General features: G+C 43.4%; 1 protein-coding gene across 1 annotated transcript in view; it reads right to left on the reverse strand.

Moving 5' to 3' along the window:
* Positions 1–13,833, reverse strand: part of LOC109865854 (cadherin-23) — a 555,430-nt gene that overhangs the window by 139,169 nt on the left and 402,428 nt on the right. Inside the window, exons 29-35 of the mRNA XM_031799369.1 lie at positions 11,494–11,554; positions 10,804–10,952; positions 5,430–5,565; positions 4,679–5,067; positions 4,258–4,359; positions 3,704–3,853; positions 3,462–3,590 (exon numbers count right to left, since the gene is read on the reverse strand). Coding sequence (XP_031655229.1) covers positions 3,462–3,590; positions 3,704–3,853; positions 4,258–4,359; positions 4,679–5,067; positions 5,430–5,565; positions 10,804–10,952; positions 11,494–11,554 — 1,116 coding nt within the window. The remainder of the gene's footprint in view (positions 1–3,461; positions 3,591–3,703; positions 3,854–4,257; positions 4,360–4,678; positions 5,068–5,429; positions 5,566–10,803; positions 10,953–11,493; positions 11,555–13,833) is intronic.

Consider the following 13,833-nt stretch of genomic DNA (forward strand, 5'->3'; position numbering starts at 1 on the left):
GATTGGTGTCTCGCAAAATAATTGCAGGGGCAGCCATAAAAAGTAGCTTGGATGAAAAGTAGCTTGGATGACAGGTACCATATCAAACGGCCTGCTCCTCAGTCATAGTTGCTAATATCTGCATATTATCATTAGTATTGGATGGAACATACTCTGAAGTTTCTAAAACTGTTTGAATTATGTATGTGAGTATAACATAACTCATATAGCAGGCAAAAACCTGAGAAATTCCACTTCCTGTTTTTTTTCTGGAGGTGGCAGATTTTCAACCAAGGTCTCATTGAAATTACAGTGAGATATGGATAAGTTTTCATTTCCTACTAGATGTCAGCAGTCAATAAAACTTTGTCTGATGACTCTAATGTGAAGGGAGGTCGATTGACACAGGAAATAGTCACCACAGCCATGAGTGGACCATGTTTTCACCAGGCGCGTTCACAGATGAAGGACCTGCGTTCCATCGCTCTTCTGAAGTCATTCTAAGTCATTCTAATTCTCAGGTTGGAACGTTATTCAAGATATAACTCAGATTTAAATGTAAATATGAACTTTATCAAACAAAACATGCATGTATTGTGTAACATGATGTCCTATGAGTGTCATCTGATGAAGATAATTCAAGGTTAGTGATTCATTTTATCTTTATTTATGCTTTTTGTGAATGCTATATTTTGGTGGAAAATGGCTGTGCTTATTGTGGTTTGGTGGAGACCTAACATAATCTTTTGTAGTACTTTCACTGAAAAGCCTATTGGAAATCGTACACTTTGGTGGGATTAACTACGAGAATAGCTTTAAAATGATATAAGACACATGTATGTTTTAGGAATTGTAATTATGAGATTTCTGTGGTTTGAATTTTGCGCCCTCTATTTTCACTGGTAGTTGTCAAAACGATCCCGATATCAGGATTGAAGCCATAACAGGTTAATGGGATAAATCTACTCTAAGAGTATAAAGCGGTTTGAGAGAAGTTTGGAATCAACCAATCCAATGTGAGTACATCGGTTGTTGAAGTACAGTAGATCAATAAACATACTGTCCTTAGAAGGTATCTAAGCTGCGTATGCTGAAAAACAATGTTAATGCGTAGGTCAAATTAGCTTTGAATTTCCTATATTTTTCAGCTTAAAACAATGTTTGTATAAATAAACATATGGATATACAGTACACTGCAATGGGATTACTGTATGTTATGTGTGCACAACGTATGGATGCACACCCACCGGCAAAACATTCATTTCAAAATGAAAACATGCTCATGTGCTGACATGCTGTAAAATAATATTTGATATTCATCCTATGTAGCTTGAGCACATACAATTGTGATATGGTTCCTGACTGAGAAGCCAGAATGTGGCATTTTAACAGTAAGGGGTAGCGTTCATTAGGCACAAAATGGAAGAAAATAGACTCAAACAGGAAGGGACAATCTCAAGCTATCATTTCATTTTCCACTACATAATGTTTTGCTACCTTGTGCCTTAATAGCTAGGTTTCCATCTAATTGGCGACAGATTGTCATGCAAATTTTGTAGAATCTGCATAAAGACATGAACACTTAAGCGAAAGTACATTTTTTGGAAACACCACTGGTGGATAAATGCGTAGTGCAAACAAAATGTACTTTTTCCGCTTAAGTTATCATACACTGAATATATGTATTTCAATATATTTCATTGCATTTTCAACTCTACCGATAGTTTTGTCATAAAAACTGTTGCGCTGAATAGCAAATATGCCTTCTCTGGTCTTGACACGTGTGCTCTAGTCAACAGCTAGCAGTTACAGTACAGGTACAGTGGATGCTCCTTTAAAAGTTGCATCATACTGCAGCACACCTTGAGGCTGATGCGGCATTCTGTGTCACATTATCTAATTGTCAGCCATTTTATCTGTTAATGGGAGTTAGTGCTAGTTTGACCACCAGAGGGCATCTTTGAGAAGCCTATTTGATAGTCTTCCATATTGGCATTACCAGAGAATTTCAAACATTTTTTGAAATAACATAGTATATTGGATTGATTTTAAGAAATGTGGCTTAATTCATTTGATATATATTCTGGTATTTCTATTCCATGAAAAACTAAATACTCAGGGTTTCCATTAGGATGGAACGGAAAGTATGGCTCTGTACAACGTGACGGTCGTAGGCTACAGCATAAAATTATTGTAAATTGTTTGACTTCATTAGACAACTTTATTCCAATATTTCTGAAAATCTGTTATATTTATTACCATAGTAATTCGTTATCGATCCATAACTAAATCAACATCTGCATTTTTAAATATTATTTGTCATTACGAAAGCATAAAGATGCTGATGACAAAATACTGTACTATAAGCCACCTGCGTTTGTTTTTAGGCTATTGTGCAGTCCAACAAGTAAACACAGCCTACAATACATACTGTAGTAAACATGCGAAAGTGCCTAATTCCTTACATGAGGGAGAGCAGGCCATGTCTGTACTACAGAATTTGGGCATGTGGGAGACCGGGGTTCAATTCCCAGATGGAGAGGAAGGAGTAGGCTGTCCTTCTAAATAAGATGTGTTCTTAACTGATTCCATATGTGTTATTTCATAGTTGTGATGTCTTCACTATTATTCTACAATATATAAAATAGTAAAAACAAAGAGAAACCCTGGAATGAGTAGGTGTGTCCAAACTTTTGACTGGTACTTGCTTAATTAATTTGATTAATATTATGGTGTTTCTCTTCCAAGAAAAACTCTCTGGGTTTCTGTTACGATGGAACGGAAAATATGGCGCTGTACTATGTGACGGTCGGCAGTACAGTACTTGGCTATTTAGCGAAAGAATCCCTGTGTCATGTGGGCAGGGCACATGGGAGACCGGGTTTCAAAACCCCGATGGGGAGGAAGAAGTGGGCTGTCCTTGTAAATAAGAATTTGTTCTTAACCAATTTGCCTAGTTAAATTCAATCTGGAGTGCCTGTGCTGGTTGTGCGGGTAGGCTAGTCTACATGAGATTATTATGGATAAGAGCAAGAATATTTGTATTTGTCAAATGGTAATCAAGCATCGATCATCATGTCACCAGAATAAGACCCTCAATATGTATCGGAAAAGATGATCAAGATCACCATGCACTTTCACCACCCTGTGAAGGTCATCGTAATTGATTTAATCTGTAGCCTCATAAACTGCATGGTTTCCAGAGTCGTAGTGGGAGGACCACACACCATATCATCACGTGACTCCAAGGTTCTTGTGATATGATGACTAACATATCAATATTTGCTCATAAAGGCATTTCCATCGGCATTTCTCACATAATTAACTTTACCAACACAAAAAGATCACGTCAAATGAACAAATGATCTGTTGGCATTTACAAAATTGTACCGACATGCCTGTTTCCATCAGAGCTGTTATGATTTTTTTTAAATGGTATGACTTTGGAAACATGGTTATAGAATCTGACCCAGATGTCTAACCTTGAGAAGGTAGCGGTCAACAGACTCTCGGTCCAGAGGGGAGTTGACGTAGATCTCTCCATAGGTGTGGTTCACTGTCCGGATCTCAAACACATCCTGCATGTTCCCTGCCACCAGCCTGAAGTACACCTTAGAGAGCGAGACAAAGAGGAGGGGATGGAGTGAGTTGAAAGACAGCAGGGAGAGCAGGTGAAGAGCTTCTCCCTCTCTCTCTCTCTTCTCTTCTCTCTCTCTCTCCTCACCAGTCCATTTTTCCCGGCATCTTTGTCGCGCCCAAGCACCACAGCCACTCTCTTCCCGATGGGTGTGTTCTCTGGAATCTCCACCAATGAATCAGATGTGATATCAAACTCTGGACTGTTGTCGTTCTCATCCTGTATGGTGATTGACACCTGTCACATGTATAGACAAAGCCAATGAGGGATTGGCATTGACAAGAGGGCCAAGATGCTGCAAAACTTGGAATTGAATTTGATTTACATGGTATGCTTTTGAAAAATAATTGAAAAATACTTGTGACATATACATACACTTCATTAAGCTTTGAATTAAAACTTTGAATTAAAACAGTAATCCTAAGCAACACCTACCTTCTGCAATTTCCCCATGAGTTAGCAGTAACGAGGTGAAAATACAGATTGTCATTAATTGACCATTTCTACAACAAAACAGATAACAACATTGTGTCGCGGTTTATTATTGAAAACAGATGAGACCTGACAATAGGGAATTAAAAGCAACTACTGTCCAAACAAGAAGAAAAAGTTATTAAGAAAAAAAGAAGCGACTGCCATACCACAGTGGAGTCTTTTTTGGGTCCCCCATCATCAGCCACTACAGTCAGGGTGTAGAGGTCCCCCTTCTCCCTGTCCAGCAGCCCTGTGACTGTGATACGGCCCTGGGGATGGACAGGGAGAAGGAGAGAGCAAGAGAGGGAGAAAGGAGTAAAACAAATTAACAAACAACCTGATTTATCCTAGTTTTAAATATATATGCTGAGCAGTGTATAGTATGCAACAGGGTTGGGTTTAAATTCCATTTCAATTCAGTCAATTCAAGAAGAATGCTTTCAAGGGAAAATCCTAATTGGATTTGCTTTTTACTTCCTGAATTGAAATGGAATTGACCTTAACCCAACTGTCCAATAAGAGTGAGACATGCTAATACGAGTGAGACATGCTAATTCGGTGGACACCCCAGGCTGTCCACCGACTCACCGTGATACTGTCGATCTTGAAGAGGGCAAGGGCGGCTGGCGATGTGTCCGGGTCAAAGCGATACGACAGCTGGTTGAGGTTGTCCGCCGACTGTGCCTGCACCTGCACCACCTCCGTTCCTGTGGCAATGTTCTCCAGGAGTGACACCTCGTAGCCCGCAGAGAAGAACGCCACCGCCTCGTCCAGCTCATTAAGTAAGGTCACATAGACCATGCAGAAGCCACGGTGGAATGGTGGCGCCTGGTCGGTAGCCGACACGTTCATCAGGTAGCTGGTCTTGGTCTCGTAGTCTAGGTAGTCTACAGTGGTCACCAGGCCCGTGCTCACATCCACATCAAACTTACGGTCGGAGCCGGAGTCCAGGGCGTAGGCCACCGCCCCGCCGTCACCTGGATGAAGGAATGGCAGGATAGAGGGGAGGAGAGGGAGAGACAGGGAAAATCATAGAGGGAAGGAGGTTGGGCAAAGGGAGGCAAAACAAGAGAGAGAAGACAAAAAATGATACATGTAAAAACATTTTTTTAAGTATGTAGTCATGCATTGCTACACATACCCCGATCTATGTACTACAGTACCCATAATGCCCTGTACAGAATATTCGGTTTTATTTTAGTAAATAAAGCTAACATATTGTTGTTCCGTTTCCTTATCAATATACAGTGTACATTATAATGTATATATTATCATTAAAACCAGCTTGTACAGAGGGTTATGGGTACTATAGTACATCATGTTACACTACAACACTCACCAGTGTCGGGGTCTGTAGCTCGTACTACGATGACAGAGGTGCCAATGCCAGCGGTCTCCCTCAGACCCAGGCGGTTGTACTGCTGCTGGGTGAACACTGGTGCCTCGTCATTGGCATCCTCCACATACACTATCACCTGTAGTGGGAGACAGAGACACTGGGAGTCAGAGAGGTCGCTGGACAACAGCTCACAAGATGCTCACAGGTGTCCTCCTTACTGCCCACTACAGCCCTTTCCCTTTTGCAAAAGACTCTACCCTAGCACTATACTGTATGTCCTGTCCCACACCCTCTTCTCTCCCAATACACTACCTTCTCCTCTGTTATTTTCTAAATCCTGCCTCACATTCTCTCCTTTTTCATGCCCTATGTATGACCCTTACAGTCTCATCTTCTATGTTCTGCCATGTCCCCTCTCCCCTATCTCTATTCCCTATATTTATATCCTCCCTCTCCCCGCCTCACCCGTACAGAGCTCCTCATCTTGCCTTGGTCACTTTTGTTGTTACACAAAATGAGTGCTTTTTGCATCCCGTTGATATTTTAAGACGAAATTGAGCACCAATATTGAATTTTAAAAGCCTGTTATATTAAATCAAGTGCCCTTAAAAAGACCTAAGGGCCGGGGGCTGGGTTTCTACTAAGCTAACATATGGAATTGTTTTAACAGGGTCAACTCTTAGCCAAGAGAGACTGGCATGCATAGTATTAATATTAGGCCTCTGATTACAATGAAGAGCAAGATGTGCGGCTCTGTTCTGGGCCAGCTTCAGCTTAACTAGGTCTTCATATGCAGCACTTGACCATATATGATATATATAATCAAGATACCTTAAGATAAAACTAGAGCCAGCACGACTTGCTTTGTGGACAGTGGTGTCAAAAAAGAAGGGCATCTCTTTATTACAGACTGATCTCTCCCTGTCATTACAACCATTGAATCAAAATGTTTTGACCATGACAGTTTACAATCTAAGGTAACACCAAGTAATTTAGTCTCCTCAACTTGTTCAACAGCTGATTTAGCTGAGGTCGAGAACTTAGGGAATGATTTGTACCAAATACAATGTGTCTCATTTGGCCGACATCCCTTGTGTATTGATGACGCTGGCTGTAGAATATCTGATTTCCCCCATGCTGATCATTGTCTCCAGCCGGCTCTGATCACGAAGTAATAAAACAGGCAGGGAGAGCGAACTCATCTTTGGTGGTCGGCGAACCCTCAACGTTCTGACCAGCAGCCCTGCGTGGCATTGAATGTGCCGCAATAGCATGTTGTAGTGGCAAAGTCAATATCCAAGTTTATAAATACAGGGTCGCTACAGTTATTGTTATTTGTGGTCTTAAACATTTTGAGTTAATTTTGAGTTAATTCTATGAGGGGGGGGGGGGGGGGGTGTTACATTTATTTTACAGTGCAAGAGGAGGGTCATGTGAAAATATTTTCTACTTTGGGGAGGGGGGTGCATTTTGTTTTGAGATTTAACTGCCCCTCCCCCCCGGTACATGTTGATTAATAAATATTAATTATGGGGGTGGAAAACATTGTTGCACCTGATCCCAACACTTTATCGCTAAATTATACTTACCAGAAGTTTGCAGGCATGCTCTAATAATACACTTACATGGATCACGAGCAAATACAGCTCTAGACAGTTAGTTCACAGTGATAAGGCGCTGAATTCCTGACATCGATTGCCACTTGTGGTGTAAATTTGAATCCCCCATGGGGTGCAAAAAACTGCATTAATCACTGTGAAAAGGACAATTAGAGGCTCAATTCAATCCAACCCACATTGCAGTATTTACCCAGTAGGTCTTTTTCCAATAGGTCAAATTAACTCACAGATTAGTCTTGGGTACTTTATAAAAACCTACAACTACTACCAGGGAGACCCCTCTCACAGATATGCTTTCACTTTCAGAATTAGAAGTGTGTGTTCACGGGATGAATATTGTAAATAAAGAATTTACCCCATGTGGGATTAGAATTCACAACCATTGAACTATGAACCAAATGTCTTAGTGGACTGCACCACCAATCAATCAGTTGGAATAGATAACTAGTTGATCTATATGATCACCATTATCATCAAATTCTAGTTACGATAGATGTAGCTATGGATATATACATATAAAACTCATTCCCTACATGTTCTCTTTCTTTGTAAAAGCACATAGATGTTTATAAAACGGTAAATAAATGTTGCATTTGGTCACGTGGAAATGTGCCTTCCTGCCTTTTGAATTTTGTGTAAAATCAGTAGTCTAGTCAAGGAAGAATCAGGCAAAAATATTTTGGCACACTCCACTTTACAAGACCACTCTAGGAGCATGGAGAAGACTCTTTATTAGCAATTTTCCAGGCCTTTCTCAGACACCGCCTGGCATGTACATCCTGGATGGCTGGGAACTCGCCCCCAGTGATGCACTGGGTGGTGCAGTTGCCATTCCAGACTCTGATACAACCAGTCAGGATGCTCTCGATTGTGCAGTTGTAAAAGTTCCTGAAGATCTGTAGGGCCATGCCAAATCGTTTCAGCTTCCTGAGGGAGCAGAGGCACTGCTGTGCCTTCTTCATAACTGTGCTGGTGTGAGAGTGCATGTTAAGTCCTCAGTGATGTGGACACAGTAGTCCACGATCTGCTCCTTGGTCTTGCTGACGTTGAGTTAGAGGTTGTTGTCCTGGCACCACACTGCCAGGTCTCTGACCTCCTCTCTGTTGGCAAGGAATGTCAAACTCATTCCATGGAGGGCCAAGTTTCTGCTGTTTTTTCCTTTCAATTAAGACCTAGAAAACGAGGGGGAGTTCCTTACTAATCAGTGACCTTTTTATCAATCAAGCCAAGAGAGGAGTGAAACCTGCAGACACTCGGCCCTCCACGGAATGAGTTTGACACATAGGCTACAGGCTGTCTTATCCCCGTTCGTGATCAGGCCTAACACCGTTGTGTCATCAGCAAACTTTATGATGGAGTTAGAGTCGTGAGTGGCCACACAGCTGTGGGGTAAACAGGGAGTACAAGAGGGGACTAAGCACATACCCCTGGGGGTCCCCCATACAGTGGCTTGCAAAAGTATTCACCCCACTTGGCATTTTTCCTATTTTGTTGCCTTACAATCTGGAATGAAAATATATTTTGGGTGGGTTTGTAGCATTTGATTTACACAATATGCCTACCACTTTGAAGATGCAAAATATTTTTTCTTGTGAAACAATCAAGAAATAAGACAAAAAAAAAACAGAAAACTTGAGCGGGCATAACTATACCCCCCCCCCCCCCAAAGTCAATACTTTGTAGACCACTTTTTGCAGCAATTACAGCTACAAGTCTCTTGGGGTATGTCTCTATAAGCTTGGCACATCTAGCCCCTGGGATATTTTTCCCATTCTTCAAGGCACAACTGCTCCAGCTTCTTCAAGTTCCGCTGGTGTACAGCAATCTTTAAGTCCTACCACAGATTCTCAATTGGATTGAGGTCTGGGCTTTGACTAGGCCATTCCAAAACATTTTAATGTTTCCCCTTAAACCACATGAGAGTTGCTTTAGCAGTATGCTTAGGGTCATTGTCCTGTTGGAAGGTGAACCTCAGTCCCAGTCTCAAATCTCTGGAAGACTGAAACAGGTACCCCTCAAAAATATTCCTTTATTTAGTGCCATCCATCTTTCCTTCAGTGGTGACCAGTTTCCCAGTCCCTGATGATGAAAAACATCCCCACAGCATGATGCTGCCCCCACCATGCTTCATTGTGGGGATGGTGTCTTGGGGTGATGAGAGGTGTTGGGGTTGCGCCAGACATAGCGTCTTTCTTGATGGTCATGAAGCTCAATTTTAGTCTCATCTGACCAGAGTACCTTCTTCCATATGTTTGGGGAGTCTCCCTCTTTTGGCAAACACCAAACATGTTTGCATATTTTTTTCTTTAAGCAATGGCATTTCTCTGGTCACTCTTCCGTGAAGACCAGCTCTGTGGAGTGTACGGCTTAAAGTGCTCCTATGGACTGTGATAACATGCGTCTTGGTGAGAGGTGTAGGAGTCAGGCGCAGGAGAGAGCAGGGATGTCTGAGAAGCGTGTTTAATAATAGAGTCCAGCAATACAAAAACGGCACAGACCAAAACCCCAAAACTACGCTCTCGAATAATCAGAAAACTCGGAGGAACAAACACAGTTCCGACACTTTACATACACGTGCGTAATAGCGAAAAAACAACAAACATCAAATACAATCGAGCGCAATGCACACAAGTCTAATCCTGCACGAATTACAGCAGGTAACAGGTGCCCTATATACCCACAGAAATCAAAGCAATGAAAACCAGGTGTGAAAAGGAACACAGACAAAACAACCTGAAAAAGAAAAAGGGATCGGTAGCGGCTAGTAGACCGGCGACGCCGAGCGCCGAGCGCCGCCCGAACAGGGAGAGGAGTTACCTTCGGTAGAAGTCACGACATGGACAGATACTCCAATCTCTGCTTATCTTTGGTCTCTTTGTTGCCTCTCCGATTAATGCCCTCCTTGCCTGGTCTGTGAGTTTTGGTGGGTGGCCTTCTCTTAGCAGGTTTGTTGTGGTGCCATATTCTTTCCATTTTTTTATCAATTATTTAAATTGTATTCCGTGGGATGTTAAAAGTTTCGGATATTTTTTTATAACCCATCCCAGATCTGTACATTTCCACAACTTTTTCCCTGACCTGTTTGGAGAGCTCCTTGGTCTTCATGGTGCCCCTTGCTTGGTGGTGCCCCTTGCTTAGTGGTGTCGCTGACTCTGCAGCCTTTCAGAACAGGTATATACATACTGAGATCATGTGACAGATCATGTGACACTTAGATTGCACACAGGTGGACTTTATTTAACTAATTATGTGAGTTCTGAAGGTAATTGTTTGCACCATATTTTATTTAGTGGATTCATAGCAAAGGGGTGATCAGTGTGGCGGAGGTGTTGTTACCTACTCTCACCACCTGGGGTCGGCCCGTCAGGAAGTCCAGGATCCAGTTCCAGAGGCATTTTTTTTTACCAAGTTACACTTCTCAAAAGGTACTAAATTGGTAGAACGATCCAAGACTCCTCCAGCCCTATCCCCTCTCCCTTCCCCTGCCTTGTCCCCTCTCCTCCCCTCCCCTTCTCAACAGTATAGAGCTCCTCACATCCAGCCCTGTCCTATCCTATATTCTCTCCCCAGTCTCCCATTACCCTCCCCTGTCCCTTCCTCACTTACACGCAGCTCATTATCCTGCCCTGCTCACTGTTGTAGACCTCCATGTCCTGCCCTGTCCCCTCTCCCTCCCTCCCTTGATTGTTGTCTCTCATCGATCCCTTTTCCACCCTCTCCATCTCCTCCCTCATCATCCCTCCTACTCTCCTTACCCGTACGGAGCTCCTCATCCTGCCCTGGTCACTGTTGTAGGCCTCCACCTCCAGCACGTGGGAGCTGCTGCTCTCTCTGTCCAGAGCCCTCTGGCCCCGCATCACAAGCCCCGACAGCTCATTAATTCTGAACAGACCCTTACTGTTGCCTACACATGCAGAGAGAGATAGGGAGACACACACAGATAGAAACAGAGAGAGAGAGATTGGGGTGGGGGGAGAGCGGGGGGGGGGGGGGGTGGAGAGAGAGGCAGAGAGAGAGAGAGAGAGAGAGATGGGGGAGAGAGATAGAGAGAGGGGAAGAGAGAGACAGAGAGGGAGGGGGTGTGAGAGAGGGAGAAATGGAGAGGTTAGCTGGGGGTTGAGAGTGATTGCATGCAGGATGGTCATGAGGGTATTGATATAAAGTACATTCAAATATTAATACTAGAATATCACCAACATTGTAAAATGAATCTATCCAAATCAAGTGTTGACACTGCATCTTTCAAATGAGTCATTGAGCAGTTAAATATCTAATACCGTATGACTTATACAAATAAAGTTATGATTATGCATGAAGGTTATAATTAGCTTGCAGTGTTGACAGTCTTTTGTGTTTAGTTGTTTCTGTGCAGTGAGGCCTGAGAGTAGGTGTGAAAAGTATCACTACCTGGCAACTGGGAAAAGGATGGAAGAAGTTGTACTCACCAGAGAGGATCCTGTACAGAACCCTGCCGTTCTCCCCCTGGTCTGAATCTGTGGCCTGCACCTGCAGACACAAACACATGTTAATAGCACAGACATATGCAGCCATTATACTCATGTACAACCACAGTGACTTGACACCACACACCAATAGGCCTACATAGCTACAGTACATAAACATTTACACATATGTACACACATACATGTGCGCGAACACAGGCATGCACACAGACACACACAGATGCTGACATTCATATACACACACACATATGAATATGTAAGTGACCCACCCCACCCCCTCCAAATTCTGTGTAGTCCCATGGTTGACACAACAACTGCACCATGGCCCTGGCAACGAGTCCACAATGGAGATGTCTCTCTCTTTCTCCCCCCTTCTCTCTCCCTCTTTCTCCCTTTCTCTTCCTCACTCTCGAACTCCCTAACTCACTCTCTTCGTCTCTTTCTTGTCTCTTTCTCCCTCTCACACCCTCCCTACCCCATCTCTCTCTCGCCCTCTACCAGTCTACATCATCTCTCTTGTTCTCTCTCTCTCTGAAAGGCAGGCATGGAGCCAGAGCAGCCAAAGACAAAAACACATCAGAGACAGCATGGCTCAACAGAGATAACTAGTGAGGCATGCTGAGCTGAGTAGAATATACTGAATCCAACCATGACTTCTGACTGGAGTTCTGAACTTAAATAGGCACAGAGATGTTGAAGCAAGATGAGACTGAGCAGACCCTGATCTTACCCTGCTTGTAGGACCTGTGGATATTCCTTGACAGATGCGTGCACAAGCATGCATGCCCACTCACACCCATACACAAAACATGTTCACAAACACACACACACACCCACCCACCCACCTACCCACCCACCCACCCACCCACCCACCCACCCACCCACCCACCCACCTACCCACCCACCCTCTTTCTCTTGCTCCCTGTGTGAAAAGAGGGGCCCTGTTTCAGTTTCATTAGCTTTATAAAGAGATTTAGAGGAGAAGAGAAAGAGGGGGGGAAGGGGTGAGACGGGGGAAAAGAGAGTAGAGGGTCAGATTGATGAGTAGGGTATTACATAGTGGACTGCACCACTTTGGCTATAAAAGGGGTGCAGAGCTTCCCAGTTTGTGTTACTAAGCCCAGATGTTGTAAATTTTTACACTAAAAAACTACACATTTGCAGTGTTAGTATTGGGAGATAATTTTCTAAGCTCTTAGACGGTGTTGGAAATGGACCATTGTTTTAGGCTCTCCCAGTGGAAAACAAAGAGACTATGTTTTGACCACTGTCCTGTTACCCCCTTGTCCTATCTGTCCCCTCTTCCTCTCTGTGCATTCCCTAACGCTCTCTTGAAAAGGCAGTGTGAGGGTGAAAAGGAACGTGGAAGCAAGGAAAAAGTTTGACTCACAGATGCTGGATGTGACTGAAAAAGGTCATGTGTGTGTGTGTGTGTGTGTGTGTGTGTGTGTGTGTGTGTGTGTGTGTGTGTGTGTGTGCGCGTGCGTGCGTGTATAAAATGTATGTGTGTTTGCTGATATATGCTTATATGTGTTATGCCCACTGTGTGTTTGGGTCAGTATCAGTGCATGCATCTACGTATGGAGTCACAGTCAGTGTGAGAAAGTAAGTGGATGTTGGACAGTGAGAGATGTCTGAACTCTCTGGAGTTTGTGGTTTGTTTGTGGACGTGCGTATACTGTAATATATTTTGTAGTCAATATTTTGCGTCTGAGAGTGTGTGTGTGAGTGTGAATGTGTGAGCGAGTGTGTGTTGGGTGTTGGTGACTAACGAGATGATGGCTGCTCCAGTGGCCTTTCCACACAGATTTGCTGGCATTTGGTCTTAAAACTAATTTCACGTCCCGATGTGTTTTCCCCTAAACCGACAAGGCACGCGTTGTCTCTACCGAATTAAAGACTATGACATTTGTGTGTGTGTGTTGCATCTCCTTCAGGGTATGTAATAACCCCTCCTAAAAAAGCCTAAGTCAGCTTGGTTTAGCTTGGACAAGAAGGCAAGACTTCCCATATCAAGAAAGCTGCTGTGGCACTCTGAAAGAGACTGGTGTACACGCACGCACGCACACACTCACACACAGACCACACCCACACACACAGATGTCCACACACTTCTCATCTAACCTCCTTTGTCATGACTTCTCTCCATTCCAGAACTTGGCGACTATGAACACCACCAGTGATCTAGCGGTCAACATCTCTTCCACCCTTTCTTTTACAAAATCACCACTACTTTTCAACCTATCCAGCCTGCCCACCTCCCTCTCTTCCTCCCCCCTGCCATCAGAGCCTCACAACCCATTGCTGACCATCATGGTGGTG

Source organism: Oncorhynchus kisutch, linkage group LG20, assembly GCF_002021735.2.
Source record: "Oncorhynchus kisutch isolate 150728-3 linkage group LG20, Okis_V2, whole genome shotgun sequence".
In the NCBI taxonomy this organism is placed as follows: Eukaryota; Metazoa; Chordata; class Actinopteri; order Salmoniformes; family Salmonidae; genus Oncorhynchus; species Oncorhynchus kisutch.